This window comes from Xyrauchen texanus, chromosome 5 (genome assembly GCF_025860055.1).
Source record: "Xyrauchen texanus isolate HMW12.3.18 chromosome 5, RBS_HiC_50CHRs, whole genome shotgun sequence".
In the NCBI taxonomy this organism is placed as follows: domain Eukaryota; kingdom Metazoa; phylum Chordata; class Actinopteri; order Cypriniformes; family Catostomidae; genus Xyrauchen; species Xyrauchen texanus.
The window spans coordinates 362501-385000 of record NC_068280.1 but is presented as its reverse complement, the minus strand read 5'-3'; the positions used below and the strand labels follow the sequence as shown (position 1 = coordinate 385000).

At 37.7% G+C, this 22500-nt stretch overlaps 1 protein-coding gene across 3 annotated transcripts in view; it reads left to right on the top strand.

Annotated features, from left to right (window-relative positions):
* The first annotated feature begins 4496 nt into the window (after nt 1-4496).
* Nucleotides 4497-22500, top strand: part of LOC127643715 (general transcription factor 3C polypeptide 1-like) — a 29538-nt gene continuing 11534 nt past the window's right edge. For 2 of the 3 annotated variants that reach the window (XM_052126542.1, XM_052126539.1), the window contains exons 1-24: nt 4497-4766; nt 5503-5706; nt 5780-5956; nt 6120-6263; nt 6364-6460; nt 6546-6669; nt 14729-14902; nt 15027-15142; nt 15396-15672; nt 15805-15977; nt 16046-16149; nt 16249-16402; nt 16477-16580; nt 17434-17588; nt 17684-17905; nt 17979-18124; nt 18289-18386; nt 18499-18776; nt 19990-20095; nt 20175-20310; nt 20525-20609; nt 21359-21523; nt 21609-21760; nt 21872-22014. In XM_052126542.1, the coding sequence (XP_051982502.1) occupies nt 4537-4766; nt 5503-5706; nt 5780-5956; nt 6120-6263; nt 6364-6460; nt 6546-6669; nt 14729-14902; nt 15027-15142; nt 15396-15672; nt 15805-15977; nt 16046-16149; nt 16249-16402; nt 16477-16580; nt 17434-17588; nt 17684-17905; nt 17979-18124; nt 18289-18386; nt 18499-18776; nt 19990-20095; nt 20175-20310; nt 20525-20609; nt 21359-21523; nt 21609-21760; nt 21872-22014 (3764 nt within the window). In that variant the 5' untranslated portion in view covers nt 4497-4536. The remainder of the gene's footprint in view (nt 4767-5502; nt 5707-5779; nt 5957-6119; nt 6264-6363; nt 6461-6545; nt 6670-14728; nt 14903-15026; nt 15143-15395; nt 15673-15804; nt 15978-16045; nt 16150-16248; nt 16403-16476; nt 16581-17433; nt 17589-17683; nt 17906-17978; nt 18125-18288; nt 18387-18498; nt 18777-19989; nt 20096-20174; nt 20311-20524; nt 20610-21358; nt 21524-21608; nt 21761-21871; nt 22015-22500) is intronic. The other variant, XM_052126541.1, reaches the window with a different exon arrangement.

Below are 22500 nucleotides of genomic sequence, written 5' to 3'. Positions count from 1 at the left end.
TGTTCAGTGTGTAGAGTTCAGTGTGTTCAGTGTGTAGAGTTCAGTGTGTAGAGTTCAGTGTGTTCAGTGTGTAGAGTTCAGTGTGTAGAGTTGAGTGTGTAGAGTTTAGTGTGTTCAGTGTGTAGAGTTTAGTGTGTAGAGTTTAGTGTGTTCAGTGTGTAGAGTTTAGTGTGTAGAGTTCAGTGTGTAGTACACTAGATATGTGCATATACAATACATATATATACAGGGGCGGAGGGGATGGGGGGGTAAAACCCCCAATAATCAACACCCCATTATATATATGATGATCAATGGAAACACGCCTAATCTACGCCCTTGTGTATATATATATATATACAGTACGATTTCTCTTTCTTTTTTCAGATGACATAATGAGTTTGCCGGTGTGTGGTTACCATGGTGACGTGTGTGTTAACTTTGACGAGGACGGCCCTCGTCCTCCAGTGCCCGGTGAGGAGGGGCGTGAGATGATCTGGGTGAAAGAGGGTGGGCCGTTTTCCAATAAGCTTCCCTCTTATTGGACGGAGGGTTTGGCTGCCATGCCCCGCCACTGTGACCCGGGGTTTGAACCGGATGGCAGCGTGTCACCGGGTGTCGTGTACAAGTCTTGGTCTGAGAGGTTGCTTGCGCTGCTGGACGATCAGGATGGCACAGCACTGTTCTTGCACTTCCTGCGGGCACAGGGCTGTGCCCAGCTGCTGGAGTTCTGGTTTGCCTGCAGCGGATTCCAGAAGATTCCAGAGGATGAGACAGAGTGGCGCCTCAAACTGGTTAAAGTCATGTACCGCACGTACCTGTCCGGGCGCAGCGGCGGCACCGTGTCACATGAGATCACAGCAGAGACGAGGTGCGCCGTGAGGGACGGCATTTGCCGACTGCAGCTGGACTCTGCCCTTTTCGCACAGGCGCATGCGGAGGTGCAGGCGGTGTTGGAGCACAGATTTTTCCCGCTCTTTCTCAGGTCAGACGTTTACCTGAAACACGTTCAGACTGTCGGCCAGTCACCAAGAAAACTTCAATCATCACCAGGCAACCAAAAGGCACCGTTACCAGGATACCTGTCGAAGTGGGCAGAGCCTGAGACAGAGACCCTCCCACCCCTCAATGTAGCCAATCAGAAGAGCCCAGATGACCAAAAGCACAGGTAGCAGCGTGTGAAGGAATCATAGGTGTGCTCTTGACATGACGGCAGCATCACGTGAATCCTTCGTGTATACCCAGAGTGCACTACATGACCAAGATGGTGCATGAAGAGAAATAAATTATTATTAAAATACTGAAGTATCGATTTACAATTAGTTCAACATAATTATGTTATTTAAACATGTAAATGATATATTACTTCAATAATTGTACACAATATTTTAATGCTTATTAGCATATCAAGCTATTTGCTCAGTAACATGCTAATGCAAGACTGTTTTATATAGTTCTGACTGAAGGCTGAAGTGTACCGCAGTTAAATGCGTGCTTTAACATTATTACACTAGTTGTAAGTGTAAGTGGCCGGTAATTTCGGTGAGGTTCGGTGTGGTCCATCCTAAATCCAAGGTTCAGACAATGGCATATGAAGTATTCCATGTCTTATGGTTAGAGTTGGCATCAGTTCATCCTCTGAAGTCCATCATAATAGACTGAAGTGATGTTTGGCACCGGCTGCATTTAGTCATCATCATTCTGCGAAATGTGGCAGTGGAGTCCAATATGAAGCAGGAATGGTGCTGGATCCAGCTGGTTCTGGTGACCTCAGGATAGGAGTCCCGAGGTTGAGACAGGGAAACAAATAAAATAATATAAGCATAGATGCCATTCAATTTATTGCAGAGTTATAAATAATGATCAATGTTTCTGGCTCCGGCAGACTAAACTAAAGCAACCTAATTGTGTGTTGGAGGATAAATTAGGTGTATGCCTGGCTAAATAGATGAGTCTTTAGTCTAGACTTAAATTGAGAGAGTGTGTCTGCATCTCGAACAGTGTTTGGGAGACTATTCCATAGTTTATGAATAGACAAATATGAAAAGGATCTACCTCCTTTAGTGGATTTTGATATTTTAGGAACTATTAACAGGCCAGAATTGTGTGATCTTAATGAACGTGATTTATTGCCACTATGTTTGGATAAGTTATGTTCTTCATGACCGATGAGACACTGTTTTCTGAGGTGCTGTGACAGATGATTGCATGATTGATTATTTCAGTTTATCAGTAAAAACACCCAAAGGCAGGAATGAGGCGAAATCAAAACTCTCTCAAGGGAGAAAACAACAAAGAACCTCAAACTGAAAAACTGTAATAACCTGACTGGAGAAAGAGCAACTGAACACAGATCCGACAAACACACGAGGAAAACACAGTTACACATTCAGATCAGCACACTTCATCAAACCGTTTCACTGGAATGTGTCCACAGTGTCTTTAAATGTCTTTAAATGTCTTTAAATGTCTTTAAATGTCTTCCTCTGGACAGACATCAGCGTCACACGTGTGATAGATGGCACAGAACATCAGGACACAAGAGACACACACACCTGCCACACACACCTGTGAGTCAATGAGTGTCATAAATAAAATAATGTGTAAGTTTTATTTAAGGGTTCTTCTTTAGTCTTTATAATCAGCTTTATTTAAAAACATGATGTATGTTTGTGTGTTTGTGTGTGTCTGTGTGTTTGTGTGTGTGTGTGTTCGTGTGTGTCTGTGTGTGTGTGTGTTCGTGTGTGTGTGTGTGTGTGTGTGTGTGTTCGTGTGTGTCTGTGTGTTTATGTGTGTGTGTGTGTGTGTGAGACAGGTGAAGAAGACTTCAAACACGTTTGCAGCTGAACTGATGAGACGTTTGCAGGAGCTTGAAACACAAACACAGGTGATCTCTCTATACTGTACACTACATACTAGTTTTTAGAAACTGTATGCAGTATGTTGTATCCTGTACACATTGACAACTGTAGTATGCATACAGACAATTTACATACTGTAATAGTGTATGTAGTGTGTATAGAGTTCAGTGTATAAGTATGTCCCAAACATATCCTGTTTATAAACGTGTAATAACATATATTTCTGTTCTGACAGGAAGAGGAAGTCGATAGTGATCTCACTAATGTAACCTTATTATCCCGAAACATGGCGCTCAGTCCTGCCCACTCACACTGTTGCTATGATTCCATCAGCCAATGGCAGGACACACATAAAGTAAACATCACCGAACACGTGAAGAAGAATCCTGCACACACACACACACATTATGGGTGAGAACACACACACACACACGTCAAGCATCACTAGTACTGTACATACATGCTCTAACGTGTGTGTGTGTGTGTGTCAGCAGGTGTGTGCGTGACAGCGTGACAGTTGTGTATTATTTGTGTGGAGAGTGTATCCCGTACAGGACGAGTGTTCGGGGTGACGGTGTGACTCTGGCTCAGTTTAAATCACTGCTGACCCGCAGAGGCCCGTACAGGTCAGTCTCAGTCTTCATCGTTAAACTCATTAATGAAGTGAATATTTCAGCATTTCTCTCTTTCAAACAGGTTTTATTTTAAGAGAACGAGTGCTGAGATTGACTGCGGTGTGGTTTACGAGGAGATCCGCGAGGACGACGCTGTCCTGCCCACGTTTGAAGATAAAATCATTGCAAAAGTGGAGAGAAGAATGGATAAATATGAATGGATTTGATTAATAACGGAGTGAATAATGCATCACACATTGTGTTGTTTACATACTTCATTCAGTCAGTGTGATGTGAAATGAATGTTTTATTTAAATATGAGGTTCAGTTTAGAATAATGAAGTCATTGACATTTCAATGAAGAGTTTATTATTGATCGTGAATAAAGAGTCTTTCATTCAGATTCTGTCTGTGTGTGTTTATTCCAGTTATTTTATCAACTTACATTACAATAATAAATAAATACCATGATAATCTCAGGCTACAATGAAACTATTTCTAAATCATTATTAAATAAAATGAGCTAAATTGATAATAATCAATAAAGAATATTCCATATTAGTTCACACATGATTATACAGTAATAACTGAAGTCATTCTGGGATCTGATCTGAAATCAGAAATGGGGTTCCTATTTCTAAAGTGAATTTAGCTATAATACAGTGAATATTTACATGTTATAGTGTTATAATAATGTTTCTATGAGGGACCATTAGTCTCCTCACACTTTCATTTGTGAGTCGCATTGAATGCTGCAAAAACTGATAACTTTGAGTTTTCTGCTGCATTTCAAGTCTCTATTTTTCAGTCTCTTAGTAAAATAAATAATAATGAATTATGTAAACTGGGACACATCTGGGCTCATTTTATTCTTCACTTTCTTATTGTATTACATTCTTCATTATTGTTTTATGAATTTCCTCCATGATTGTATTTTATTTCTTTGTTTATTTGATTTCTAATGCGATTCAGTGTTGTAGTACCGCGGGTGTCCGCAGGTGGCAGTAAGGAGCGCCAGTGTTCAGATGTTCAGGGACAGAAGCAGTGCTGATAGCGGAAGCTGCACATGTCAGCTCGGTTTGATGAAGATGATGGACCCGCTGGAGGCGGTTCTGGATGAAGTGGCTCTGGAGGGTCTGGACGGCATCAGTGTTCAGACTCTGTGGTTGAGGCTTCAGACGCGTCAGCCCGTGTTCGGCATGAATCTGGACCCGCTCAGTAAACAGTTCCTCTGGAGCGCTGTGAGCCGAACACCTGAGATCCGATTCTACCTGTCGCCCGAGCCCAGAATACCCGTCACCATACACGACCGGTCAGTCTGTTGCTATAGTAACACATTCATTTAAGACCCATACCATAAACTAATATCCCCAGAACATTGCAGGGGATCTGTGACAAAATAATGACAATTTATAAAGGAATATTTATCCCATTGAGACATTTACAATGGAAGTCAATGGGGTTTAATCTGTAAACATTAAAATACAACATCACTTCAACATTACCACAACATCAAATATTACAACAACATTACTTAAACATCAAAAGTATAGACACAAGACATGAACAATATGTGTGTTAACATGATTTTAATGTGAAAAGGAGGAACGAGTGTAAATTCATTGATATATATATATATATATATATATATATATATATATATATATATATAATATTAATCCAGTGGTTCTCAAACTATTTGACTCTCAAGACCCCCATGAATTATATTAAATATTTATTATTACAAGATCTTTCCTGTAATACTTCTATGTATTTATAACAAACACTATTAGCTTCAAGAGATTAAATCCAAATTGAAGAGAGTTTTAATATTTTCAGTAAAGTTAATTATACATTTTATAATAATCTACCTTCATTTAAATAATGTTGAGAGGTCTTGTGCCCCCTGGTTGAGAACCGTGTATTAAACTCAATCATTCCTTTAATAAATCATTACTTGTGCATGTAAGATTAAATAATCAATGTTTATTTAGAGTTGACGCTCGTGATGGAACAGAACGTTGTGAACATTGACTGTCTGTGTTCAGGTTTGTGGAGGTGGATCATAACACTGGCATTCATAAGATGCTTGAGGCCGACCCGGAGGACGTGTACCCGATGAGCGTGGTGACCGACGACCCGGACGGCATCCAGGGCTCCTGTCTGTACTACAGAGAGCGCACGGACATCACGGACCAGATCAGAACCGCTGAGCTCAAAGCGCTGGTGACGCTGGAACAGGCCCAGACCCGGTGAGACACGCTCAAGATGATGCGCAGGCTTCACGTCGGGCGACACACTGACGGACGCCGCTGTGTTTTTCAGGTGGGGTGAGAAACTGGTGATGGTGGCGTCTCAGGATGTCCGTTATCGAGCTCTGATCGGGCCGGAGGGGAATTCTGAGCTCAAGCTGCCGGACACATGCTACTGTGTACTGGAGAGACTGGGCCGGGCCCGCTGGCAGGGCGAACTACAGCGAGACCTGCACATACGTGTGTTCAGGTGCTCAAACTACAGATAAGGCTTCCATATAATATGCTACTGTTGAAATGTTTCACATACTACTTATGAAAGAAGTAGACTAGAGAACATACTGCACAGTATGTATTGCACTAGTGAAATGATGTAATGATGTAATAACGTGAGGTGTGTTGTGATTGGTCAGAACGGATGCAGGTAAGATGCATTATCTCAGGAGTACTCTGGACAGAAACAGAATGATCACTTTACAACCACACGTCATGCGACTGCCAACAGGAGGACAACAACATTCACTGCTGCTGCTGCTCAAACGATTCCACGTGGACAGGTAACACACACACACACACGCACACACACACACACTCACATGTGCATGTGTTTCATACTCGTGTATGTAATATGTGTGATGATGTGTTGTCCTCTGTCAGGAGGGGTAAATATGATATTCTGATGGAGACCACGTCTCAGATCCTGTCTGAACTGCCCAATAAGATTGGCATCATGGTTAAAATCAGAGAGCAGCTGGTGAGTGTAACACTCATTTCACATCTTCAAACATTCAGTGTTGTGATTGTGTATGTGAAGTTGAGTTGATGTGTGTTTTGTTTAGCATGTGAGCAAGCGCACATTCAAGCGTGTGTATCAGTACATGACTGCAGCTAAGATGGTGTGTGTATTGAGTGTTCCTCTGCAAGAACTCGACCCCGACGGAAGACCCGTCAAAACACAACGAGGTCAGAGACCACACGAATACTCCTCTAACACTACCACAACATTTATGTGACATTACTTTAACATCGCAACAGCATAAAAAATAACTGCAACATGTCTTCAACATTTCTACATCATTACTACAACATTACCACAACATCAAACATTTCAACAACATTACTACAACATTACCACTATATCATACATTACTACAACATTACTACAACATTACCACAACATCAAACATTTCAACAACATTACTACAACATTACCACTATATCATACATTACTACAACATTACTACAACATTACCACAACATCAAACATTTCAACAACATTACTACAACATTACCACTTTATCATACATTACTACAACATTACCACAACATTACTACAACATTACCACTATATCATAAATTACTACAACATTACCACAACATTACCACTATATCATATATTACTACAACATTACTACAACATTACCACAACATTACTACAACATTACCACTATATCATAAATTACTACAACATTACCACAACATTACCACTATATCATATATTACTACAACATTAGCACAACATCAAACATTTCAACAACATTACTACAACATTACCACTTTATCATACATTACTACAACATTACCACAACATTACTACAACATTACCACTATATCATAAATTACTACAACATTACCACAACATTACCACTATATCATATATTACTACAACATTAGCACAAGATCAAACATTTCAACAACATTACTACAACATTACCACTATATCATACATTACTACAACATTACTACAACATTACCACTATATCATATATTACTACAACATTAGCACAACATCAAACATTTCAACAACATTACTACAACATTACCACTTTATCATACATTACTACAACATTACCACAACATTACCACTATATCATATATTACTACAACATTAGCACAACATCAAACATTTCAACAACATTACTACAACATTACCACTATATCATACATTACTACAACATTACTACAACATTACCACTATATCATACATTACTACAACATTACTACAACATCAAACATTTCAACAACATTACTACAACATTACCACTTTATCATACATTACTACAACATTACCACAACATTACTACAACATTACCACTATATCATAAATTACTACAACATTACCACTATATCATATATTACTACAACATTAGCACAACATCAAACATTTCAACAACAATACTACAACATTACCACTATATCATACATTACTACAACATTACCACAACATTACCACTATATCATATATTACTACAACATTAGCACAACATCAAACATTTCAACAACATTACTACAACATTACCACTATATCATACATTACTACAACATTACTACAACATTACCACTATATCATATATTACTACAACATTAGCACAACATCAAACATTTCAACAACATTACTACAACATTACCACTATATCATATATTACTACAACATTAGCACAACATCAAACATTTCAACAACATTACTACAACATTACCACTTTATCATACATTACTACAACATTACCACAACATTACTACAACATTACCACTATATCATAAATTACTACAACATTACCACAACATTACCACTATATCATATATTACTACAACATTAGCACAACATCAAACATTTCAACAACAATACTACAACATTACCACTATATCATACATTACTACAACATTACTACAACATTACCACTATATCATATATTACTACAACATTAGCACAACATCAAACATTTCAACAACAATACTACAACATTACCACTATATCATACATTACTACAACATTACTACAACATTACCACTATATCATACATTACTACAACATTACTACAACATTACCACTATATCATAAATTACTACAACATTACCACAACATTACCACTATATCATAAATTACTACAACATTACCACAACATTACCACTATATCATATATTACTACAACATTACCACAACATCAAACATTTCAACAACAATACTACAACATTACCACTATATCATACATTACTACAACATTACTACAACATTACCACAACATCAAAGCACAGGGCTGTTAATCAGAAGGTCACAGGTTCTAACCCCATGGCCACCACCATTGTGTCCTTGAGCAAGACACTTAACTCCAGGTTGTTCCGGGGGGATTGTCCCTGTAATAATTGCACTGTAAGTCGCTTTGGATAAAAGCGTCTGCCAAATGCATAAATGTAAATGTAAATGTACTACAACATTACCACAACATGACTACAACATTACCACTATATCATAAATTACTACAACATTACCACAACATTACCACTATATCATATATTACTACAACATTAGCACAACATCAAACATTTCAACAACAATACTACAACATTACCACTATATCATACATTACTACAACATTACTACAACATTACCACTATATCATACATTACTACAACATTACTACAACATTACCACTATATCATATATTACTACAACATTAGCACAACATCAAACATTTCAACAACAATACTACAACATTACCACTATATCATATATTACTACAACATTACCACTATATCATACATTACTACAACATTACTACAACATTACCACTATATCATACATTACTACAACATTACCACAACATTACCACTATATCATATATTACTACAACATTACCACAACATCAAACATTTCAACAACAATACTACAACATTACCACTATATCATACATTACTACAACATTACCACTATATCATACATTACTACAACATTACTACAACATTACCACAACATCAAACATTTCAACAACATTACTACAACATTACCACTATATCATACATTACTACAACATTACTACAACATTACCACAACATCAAACATTTCAACAACATTACCACTATATCATACATTACTACAACATTACCACAACATTACTACAACATTACCACTTTATCATACATTACTACAACATTACCACAACATTACTACAACATTACCACTATATCATAAATTACTACAACATTACCACAACATTACCACTATATCATATATTACTACAACATTACTACAACATTACCACAACATCAAACATTTCAACAACATTACTACAACATTACCACTATTACTACAACATTACCACTATATCATACATTACTACAACATTACCACAACATTACTACAACATTACAACTATATCATAAATTACTACAACATTACCACAACATTACTACAACATTACCACTATATCATACATTACTACAACATTACCACAACATCAAACAGTTCAACAACATTACTACAACATTACCACTATATCATATATTACTACAACATTACCACAACATTACTACAACATTACCACTATATCATATATTACTACAACATTACTACAACATTACCACTATATCATATATTACTACAACATTAGCACAACATCAAACATTTCAACAACATTACTACAACATTACCACTATATCATATATTATTACAACATTACCACAACATTACTACAACATTACCACTATATCATATATTACTACAACATTACTACAACATTACCACTATATCATACATTACTACAACATTACCACTATATCATATATTACTACAACATTTCCACAACATTACTACAACATTACCACTATATCATATATTACTACAACATTACTACAACATTACCACTATATCATATATTACTACAACATTAGCACAACATCAAACATTTCAACAACATTACTACAACATTACCACTATATCATATATTACTACAACATTACCACAACATTACTACAACATTACCACTATATCATACATTACTACAACATTACCACAACATTACTACAACATTACCACTATATCATACATTACTACAACATTACCACAACATTACTACAACATTACCACTATATCATATATTACTTCAAACATTACCACAACATTACTACAACATTACCACAACATCAAAGATTACTACAACATTACTACAACATTACCACTATATAATACATTACTACAACATTACTACAACATTAGCACAACATCAAATATTTCAACAACATTGCTACACCATTACCACTATATCATACATTACTACAACATTACTACAATATTACCACTATATCATACATTACTACAACATTACCACAACATCAAACATTTCAACAACATTACTACAACATTACCACTATATCATACATTACTACAACATTACCACAACATTACTACAACATTACCACTATATCATATATTACTACAACATTACTACAACATTACCACTATATCATACTATTACTACAACATTAGCACAACATCAAACATTTCAACAACATTACTACAACATTACCACTATATCATATATTACTACAACATTACCACAACATTACTACAACATTACCACTATATCATATATTACTACAACATTACTACAACATTACCACTATATCATACATTACTACAACATTACCACATACATATCATATATTACTACAACATTTCCACAACATTACTACAACATTACCACTATATCATATATTACTACAACATTACTACAACATTACCACTATATCATATATTACTACAACATTACCACAACATCAAACATTTCAACAACATTACTACAACATTACCACTATATCATATATTACTACAACATTACCACAACATTACTACAACATTACCACTATATCATACATTACTACAACATTACCACAACATTACTACAACATTACCACTATATCATACATTACTACAACATTACCACAACATTACTACAACATTACCACTATATCATATATTACTACAACATTACCACAACATTACTACAACATTACCACAACATCAAAGATTACTACAACATTACTACAACATTACCACTATATAATACATTACTACAACATTACTACAACATTAGCACAACATCAAATATTTCAACAACATTGCTACACCATTACCACTATATCATACATTACTACAACATTACTACAATATTACCACTATATCATACATTACTATTACATTACCACAACATCAAACATTTCAACAACATTACTACAACATTACCACTATATCATACATTACTACAACATTACCACTATATCATATATTACTACAACATTATCACTATATCATATATTACTACAACATTACCACAACATTACTACAATATTACCACAACATCAAAGATTACTACAACATTACTACAACATTACCACTATATCATACATTACTACAACATTACTACAACATTAGCACAACATCAAACATTTCAACAACATTACTACACCTTTACCACTATATCATACATTACTACAACATTACTACAATATTACCACTATATCATACATTACTACAACATTACCACTATATCATAATTACTACTACATTACTACAACATTACTACAACATTACCACTATATCATACATTACTACAACATTACTACAACATTACTACAACATTACCACTATATCATACATTACTACAGCATTACCACAACATTACTACAACATTACCACTATATCATATATTACTACAACATTACCACAACATTACTACAACACTACCACAACATCAAAGGTTACTACAACATTACTACAACATTACCACTATATCATACATTACTACAACATTACTACAACATTACCACAACATCAAACATTTCAACAACGTTACTACACCATTACCACTATATCATACATTACTACAACATTACCACTATATCATATATTACTACAACATTAGCACAGCATCATACATTTCAACAACATTACTACAACATTACCACTTTATCATACATTACTACAACATTACCACAACATTACTACAACATTACGACTATATCATACATTACTACAACATTACTACAACATTACCACAACATCAAACATTTCAACAACATTACTACACCATTACCACTATATCATACATTACTACAACATTACTACAACATTACCACTATATCATATATTACTACAACATTAGCACAGCATCATACATTTCAACAACATTACTACAACATTACCACAACATCAAACATTTCAACAACGTTACTACACCATTACCACTATATCATACATTACTACAACATTACTACAACATTACCACTATATCATACATTACTACAACATTACTACAACATTACCACTATATCATACATTACTACAACATTAGCACAGCATCATACATTTCAACAACATTACTACAACATTACCACTATATCATACATTACTACAACATTACTACAACATTACCACTATATCATACATTACTACAACATTACTACACCATTACCACTATATCATACATTACTACAACATTACTACAACATTACCACTATATCATACATTACTACAACATTAGCACAACATCAAACATTTCAACAACATTACTACAACATCATATATTACTACAACATTACGACTATATCATACATTACTACAACATTACTACAACATTACCACAACATCAAACATTTCAACAACATTACTACAACATTACCACTATATCATACATTACTACAACATTACCACAACATTACCACTATATCATACATTACTACAACATTACTACAACATTACCACTATATCATACATTACTACAACATTACTACACCATTACCACTAGATCATACATTACTACAACATTACTACAACATCATACATTACTACAACATTACCACAACATTACCACTATATCATACATTACTACAACATTACCACAACATCAAACATTTCAACAACATTACTACAACATTACCACTATATCATACATTACTACAACATTACTACAACATTACCACTATATCATACATTACTACAACATTAGCACAACATCAAACATTTCAACAACATTACTACAACATCATGTATTACTACAACATTACCACTATATCATACATTACTACAACATTACTACAACATTACCACAACATCAAACATTTCAACAACATTACTACAACATTACCACTATATCATACATTACTACAACATTACCACAACATTACCACTATATCATACATTACTACAACATTACTACAACATTACCACTATATCATACATTACTACAACATTACTACACCATTACCACTGTATCATACATTACTACAACATTACTACAACATTACCACTATATCATACATTACTACAACATTACCACAACATTACCACTATATCATACATTACTACAACATTACTACAACATTACCACTGTATCATACATTACTACAACATTACTACACCATTACCACTATATCATACATTACTACAACATTACTACAACATTACCACTATATCATACATTACTACAACATTACCACAACATTACCACTATATCATACATTACTACAACATTACCACAACATCAAACATTTCAACAACATTACTACAACATTACCACTATATCATACATTACTACAACATTACTACAACATTACCACTATATCATACATTACTACAACATTAGCACAACATCAAACATTTCAACAACATTACTACAACATCATATATTACTACAACATTACCACTATATCATACATTACTACAACATTACTACAACATTACCACAACATCAAACATTTCAACAACATTACTACAACATTACCACTATATCATACATTACTACAACATTACCACAACATTACTACAACATCAAACATTTCAACAACATTACTACAACATTACCACAGCATCAAACATTACTACAACATTACTACAACATTACCACAGCATCAAACATTTCAACAACATTACTACAACATTACCACAGCATCAAACATTACTACAACATTACTACAACATTACCACAGCATCAAACATTACTACAACATTACTACAACATTACCACAGCATCAAACATTACTACAACATTTTGACCATTCTCACACACAGCAGCAATTTTGTTTTAAGAGACTTGACTGGTTTTGGGGGGGAAATATCTGATTCCACACTTGTTCGAGTCTCAAGTACTACAACACTGATCAAACATTATCACAGCATCTCTACTGCACTCTCTCAGAGTTCTCTTGTGTGATTGGCTGTCTCTCAGTGGTCTGTCTTCTGATTGGTTGTTAGGCACAGATGCGTATGCTCGCTGTCTGAAGCTGTTGAAGCCGTACGGACAAACGGAGGATTATGGTGATGATGATGACAACAATGATGACGAAGGCGATGCGGCTGTGAAGAGGAGCGTTCTCGCCGTACCTCGCATCATCGAGCGTGACGTGATCTCACAAGCCTACGATATCGGTTCAACTTAATTTCCCTGTCTCTCAAACACAGAGTTATACTTCACTGTGATCTGATCTCTGTAAATATTCACCAGTACAGTCTGTGTTGTTTGACTGTTGTTCTCTGTGATTGGCTGCTGCAGTGGTGTCGACCGGGACTAAAGGGATCTCTCAATTAGCGTTGAGAGGTCGACTGAACATCGGGAAACTGGAGGGAAGAATGATCTGTAAATTACTGGAGCGAATCGATATGATCAAGGTAGCATGCAGTAGACATGAAATCATTATTATTATTATAGAGTTAGCATAAAATAAAGCTTATGTTCTGTTTTGCATTGCATCTCTGTTCAAGAGAAATCATTTTCCACTTAAATTCTCATTATTGTGATGCAACAAAAATCAATAAATAAAAGAAAGAATCATTTAACTTTAGAGTTTGTTTCAGGTTTCCAATTGTTATTTAAATGGGTTTTTGGCCTGGATATATGATTTCACGTGTGTTCTTCGCTCAGGGTTTTATGGTGGACGAGGGGCGTCAGAGAACCACTAAATACATCAGCAAACACTTTGTGGAACAGAGTCAACTCAACTTCAAGTTCACTAAAGAACGAGAGCGCAGCAAACACCTGCACACCACACACCTCACACAACCAGATCCAGAACCCCAGAACCAGCCAGAACCGGATCGGCTCATGGAGGTCTCAGAGGAGGGCAGTTCTGAGGGGCAAGAGACACAGACGAGACTCCAGATACCCCTGCAGCTCAAACAGTCCAAACTCGACTTCAAGAGTGAGTGACAGGCACCAGAGCCAATCACGGCTCAGCTCCAATGCTCATGGAAATTCATACAAATGTTTGTTGTGAATTCAGATTTGGCATCTTGTTGTTTTATTTTAATTGTCATTTTTGTGTGTAATTCAGAGAAGCCTCCGTCTTCACCTCGAGTGGGCGGAGCTAAATCCTCACAGAAGGCTAAAGCGTGTCAGGAAGCAGATGATTCGTGCCCCATCCCCGCTGACCACGCCCCCAGCACGGGTGCCAGCCAATCACATATGGCAGACACACCGTCGGTGGTAGAGGAAGTGCTCACAAAGGTCAGGGTTTGTGTGTTTATTTCACAGGGTTTGTACCTCACACATGATTGACGGTGTGTTTCTGACAGGAGACGAAGAAATGTAAAGTTCACGAGACGTATCGTCTGCTCAAACGCAAGAACATGATCATCGAGGCTGTACGCTGCAGCAAAGTCATCGAGGGCTTTTACTCGTAAGATCCTCCTCATACTCATGCCCCCGTGTGTTTGCATGCGTGTGTGTTTAATGTGTGTGTGTGTGTGTGTGTGTGTGTGTGTGTGTGTGTTGTCAGGCTGCAGAAGTTGCTGACTGAAGAGCAGAAGAAGGATGGAGTGAACTCTAAAGTGTGCAAGAAAAGTGTAATGAGACTCACACGTTCGCTGTCTAGAGAGGGACTACTCAAAATCTACCAGACGATAGTCATACAGGATGGAGTACACAAGAAGGTACAAACACAACACACACATATAAACAACACAACATGCGTTATACACATAGCACATGTCTCTCTCTTTCTCAGGTTGAGTTTGTAGTTCATCCGTCTGTCACTCCTGATGATCCGCTGGTGAAGATCACTATTGAACAAATCCGCTTGCGCATGTCCAGCTCCGCGTCTGCAGCTCGGTGAGAACCCACAACACCCCATAATACATCGCAACACTGCCCTCCCACATTTCCTGCCATTTTGGAAGTGTTTTGACCATTGGGAGTTCATACAAGGGTTTGAAGTACTTACAGACTTGAAGGATCTGCTGCTAATGTCTTGTGCCAGATACGACAGGACAACTTCAGGGGTCTTGGAGAGTCCATGCCTCAGTGGGTCGGTGCTGTTTTGGCGGCACGCAGAGGACCAACAGCATATAAAGCATCTGGTCATAATGTTTTGGCACATCAGTGTAAATATCTAGAGGCAAAGATGGAATAATATGAAACATAATTGAACAGAATTTTAGTAAGTGTGATGATGTGTAGTTTAAACGTGTAAACTTACCCTAACCCTTTACTTTGGTACATGACACATTGTTGTAGCTTTCACAGAAGTTTTGTGGTCTGCGCTGCGATATTGAGAGAAGCCGGATTGAATAGCGGGAGTGATCCCGGTCTGTGCTCTCCTGTCTCTGGACGCGAGTCTCACGCGCACTTGTGTGCTCCAGATATAGCGCGGGACGCTCGCGTGAAACACAGATGCGTGTCTCAGATAAGAAACATATTTAGACCTTATGAAGTGCAGAACGCAAGATGAATGTTATTTACTTAGCCAGAAAAACCCTGTCCATGTCTCTTCAACTCTCTTAGTCTCACATGAAGCCCTCCACACTGATAGATGCACATACACACTATAGTAAAATCTGTATCGATGGACACTATATCGGCACCACGATAACTATCGTCATATCGCCCAGCCCTACTCTATACTCCCACAACAGTCCTTTATGCTGTAGATACTGCTGACTCTGGATAATTGTGTGTCTCTCAGGATTGAGCCGGCGATTGTCAAGACAAAGACAAATTCAAAGGAAGAAGAGGAGAAAAAAGCATCAGCTTCTTCATGGCCGTCTCAAAGCAGCACACCAAAGAAGATGGAGGAGAAGATGGGCTTCAAATCGCTCAAGTCATTCAGACCTGTCATCGGTAACACTGATGTCTGTCTCGCGCACTTCAGACATCCATGAACAACATCCTGTCTTGCGGTCACAGGAACATTGCATTCATACTGTGTGTGTCAGTTCCAGGACTCGGCCGTTCTTTGGGCTTCCAGCCGAAGATGCCTCGCTTGCGAATCGTTCACGCCTTCCTGTGGTACCTGATTTATGGACACCCTCTGAGAAGAGCAACACCTGCTGACCCTGACCCCCAGACGCAGTCTGATCCCGAGACCATCTCAACCTCCATCACGGATGGACAGACGGAGGAAGACGGCGGTGCGACTGATGCAGGACGGTTCAAGGGTGCGTTAAACACCTGCTGTTGAAGTAAATGACATGAGTGATGTTTATAATCTCCGTCTGTCTCTCCCTGTAGTGTACGTAAACGCGTGTAACTGGAAGAGGTTCATTCCTCCGATGCCCGTGCACAAGGACTTCGGTTACGGATGGGCGCTGATCAGTGATGTTCTCGTATCGCTGCCACTCAGTGTGTTAATGCAGGTCGTCCAGATCAACTATAAGGTACGCACACACACACATACAGCAGCAGTGACAAACTCAAATCAGTAATTATAAGCTCTTTAGAGGGCAGGTTTGAAATACAGTAATGATGTGTTTAGTTTGTCAGGTTGGAGCGGTCATGTTGCGGTCATGTTGTGGTCATGTTGTGGTTATGTTGTTTTTAGGTTGAGGGTTTGGAGCATTATTTGAAAGATCCGATCAAGCAACATTATCTGATCAGATTCCTCCCTTCCGAGATGAAGAGACAGCTGCTATACAAGAGGTAAACACACGCTACTCCGTCCACGCCAGTCGCGTGTTCAAATGACAAGGTGTGAACTACTGCAGTTCTTTTGAGACGCACGATGATGCTGATGTGGTGTTCCCTCACACAGGAAGTACATCTTCAGTTTTCATAAGAATCTGCAGCGCTTGTGTTTCATGGGTTTGCTTCAGTTCGGCCCCCATGAGAAGTTCATGGACAAAGATCAGGTGTTTATTTTCCTGAAGACGAAGGCCATGATTCTGGACACGACAGTGTGTGACCCGCACTATAACAGAGCCACTGAGAGCATCCGTACATTTGAACGCAAACATTACGTGTTCAACAGTGCACAGAACGTGGACAAGTACTGGTTTGACATGCTGTGTGTGTGTCTCAACACACCTCTAGGTAAAACACACACACAACATGTGTTATTCATTTAGCAGGATATATATATATATATAACAAACTTGATTTATTTTCAATGGTTAAAAATGTTTAATGTTCATTTATATCACCATACTTTGTGTTATATTATCCTGATATTAATCATAAATAAAAACTTGTCACTGCTGTGATGGTAAATTTGGCATCTTTCTCTGCTCTTTCACATTATTTCTCTTTTGAAAAATCGTGGAATCATAATAGTTTTTATTTTGCTGTTGGAACAAATACGAGCACCAAAATGTGTACTTGGGTCTCACACAGTTTACTCCGCTATAGTTTACTACCTGTCCCAAACTTGTAAATGTAAAAAAAGGTTTACAATCTACATCCAAATCTTAAAAGACTGCAACGATTCTGAAGATTCATTTGGGGGCTCGTCCGGGATAATACAAATACATTTTTTAGGTTGCTGAAAATTCCAAACAACCATTTTATTAGGATCAAAAAAGACACAGGGTGCATCCCAAACTGCACATTTCTGCACAATTTGACGTCATTTTGTAGTGCGAGTAGTATGTTCACACTAGATAGCGGAAGGGGCGCTATCTAGTGTTTTATTATTTATAAATAATGAAGCAGCTAATGAAACTTCAGTGGATACAACACCTTACAAATGTGAGTTGAATGCTTTACCATCACCCCTCGCTGTGTGAATATGTACGTTGTTTAAGATACGTGTTGAACTGTGGTTGGCTAATGCGCTAAAGCTAACGGCAACATGTCATATGCGTTTAAAATATCACTGCAGTCAGCTGTTGAACGGCAAATGCCATGTAGTAAAAATCCATTAAATGTTCGATTTGGGACAATAATACACTTTTAAAGTTCACACGCTGCATGGCTGAGTGCATAGTATACTTTGTAAGTGTATGGTGTGTCGTTTGGGACACCGCTACAGTAAAGTAGATATACAACACGTCACATTTTGATTACAAAACATTAACATAGACTTTAAAATAGCATTTCATCTGGAAAGAACATTGCCTATATATCAATGGTGTTACTATTCTTAGCAGTCTCTGTTAAGATGGAAAATATTGTTTTGAACAGCCGCATATAAGACATAAAATGCACTAGAATGAATTGGACTTTCCAACTCTACACTCTCAGAGCCAAATAGTAATTAAATAAACCCTGTTTACTCACAGTGCTGCTGTATATGTGTGTGTTGTAGGTGTAGTACGATCGCGCACTAATGGAGGTAAAGGTGAGGCGGAGGGGGCGGAGTCTGATGTTCCAGTGGGAACGGAGTACTGCATCAAGCTGCAGTACACATTACAGTGAGTCTGCTGCTAACTGGTTCAGGCTGATGGTGCTGCCGTCTGATTGGCTGATGTCATGTTTGCTTTTGGTTGCTAGGGGCAGCTCTGTCGTGGTGGATGATGGTGTTACCCCGGGCGATGGGCAGGGCGCTGCCGGACTGGACTCCACTTTCTTTGGTCATCTAAAGCGCAACTGGTCGTGGACCAGTCACCTGGTGAAAATAGACACGCAGGTAAACAGTTATGGGATATCGCATAAAAAATGCTGGACGGAAACACCAAGATGTGAATAAAGTCTTCAGAGCGTGAAGAGGGACTTCTGTTGTCATTTCTATTTTGCACCAATTTCCCCAGAAGTGACAATTTTGTTATTTTTAAGATGAAAAAAATAAATGTCTAACTAAGATGGAAATTATTGATCATGTGTGTTGGTTGTTGTGTTGTCAGAGTGCTGACTCTAAAGGAAGTCACACCATCCGACTGAGAAACCTGCTCTCCAAACATCCTTCAACTAAACCTGCCACAAATGACGGTAACAGCATCTCCAGAACATTACATTTTAGCAACATTTCCTGTACACCATTTTAATTAATTAGTATAAAACACAACACTACTGTGAACCTTCAGGACATGGTGGCAGTGACGTAAAGATACGCCTTTGCATTTGTAAAATACAGAATCTTTCAACAAAATTCAAAATGGCTCACGCCTTAAATGGCCAAAATAGAAACATTGGATATAATTCGACTCGTTAAGCCCCGAGGAATCTATAGAGTGCAGTCTCAAACTATTCAGAAGGTATAAGCTAAAAGAGACATTTTCACATCTCTTGACCACTGGGTGGTGCTGTGCTGAAACTGTGTACCATCAGGTCATGCTCATGATGAAATACATCAAAGTGTTGCCAAGAAATGGCTTCAGGACCTCTTTGGCGTGCTCGCCGTCTAATTTGTTGAAGCGTTATACAAGAACGGTTTGGTCTACCAAAAAGCTTTATATAACCTTTTGTCATGAGGGTCCCTAGATGATACATGCCAAATTTGGTGCGAATCGGACGTACGGCATATGAGCAGTTAGAAAAAGTAGGTTTTTCAAAAGAATTCAAAATGGCTGAAAATATGGTCATACCTCCTTAGGTGCCCCCTAATCATTTATTTGAATTAGTTGTGTACTATTATTTATTTCCCACTGGTGTTCATGTGATTTTTCTTGTTCATCTTTGGTGTTGTCAAACGTTATTGTTGAGGAAATAAAAGAGTGATGATGCCTGTGTGTTTGCAGCAGTGCAGACGGGTGTAAAGGTGCTGTCCCCTGCAGTTCTGGAGGAGGAAGTGACCGTGACCTATGAACCGTCCAGCAGAAATGAGCTGGTGCGTGGTGGACGAACACTCAAACGCAACCGACCAAAGAAAGAGATTAGCAAACCAGTCCACAAAAAGAAGAAAGGTAACACACATTGTGTTAAATAGCTTCCTTTAGTGCTAGTGAGCCATCGGGTGAATGTTATTGTGACATTGTGTGTGTGTGTCAGGTCCTGCTGTAAGGAAGAGACAGTGTCAGATGCAGGATGAGACGGATCGCAAAGCTCTTCTGCTGATGACCAAACAGAGAGTCACATGGACACACCTGGAGGACAGTTTACTGATGCTGTGTAGAGTCACCAGCCACTTCCTCAACCGCAAGGTACACACACACACACGAAGAACGAGACACACAGGTGTGTGTGTTCAGGGGTTTCTCATCATTAGCAACAGCTTCAACGCTGCTGAACTGATGCTGTGTGTTTTTGTGCAGTTGCAGAGGCCGTTTGTACCGTGGACGGTGGTTCGAGACATTCTTCATGCTGAATTTGAGTTATCACTGGATAAAACATCTCTGTCTATCGGCCGGCGATCACGATATATCATGAAGAACCCACAATCCTGCTACAACTTCAGGTACACCACACACACACACACACACACTGAGTTAATGAAGACTTCTATTGTTTGTTTAGAAAGGCAATGACTGAGATTAGACATCTGCACGGCCCGTGTGACCCGACACGACCGGTACTGTCACAGCAGCTCATGCACAACATTCTGAACACGAGCATGTGTGTAAACTCAGTTATTATTTTGTCTTATTAATATACTTATTAAATATCTGTTCAGTACTAAATTTAAAACAAAATGCCATTTTTATGATTAATAAATGATAAACATCTCGCAGATTCTGAAAATGGGCATGTAAGCTTAAGTGTATAATATATCATATTATTTTATACATTTTTGTTAAAATAATATTAATAATAATAATAAATGTTTTCGTTAATTACAAACACAAAAGTGGACCCAAAGCCGGTCTGAAACGGACTCATTTGTCATGTATTTTAGGTCGGGTCGGGTAGCACGCCTCGATTATTGACTGAGCCAAAACTTTAT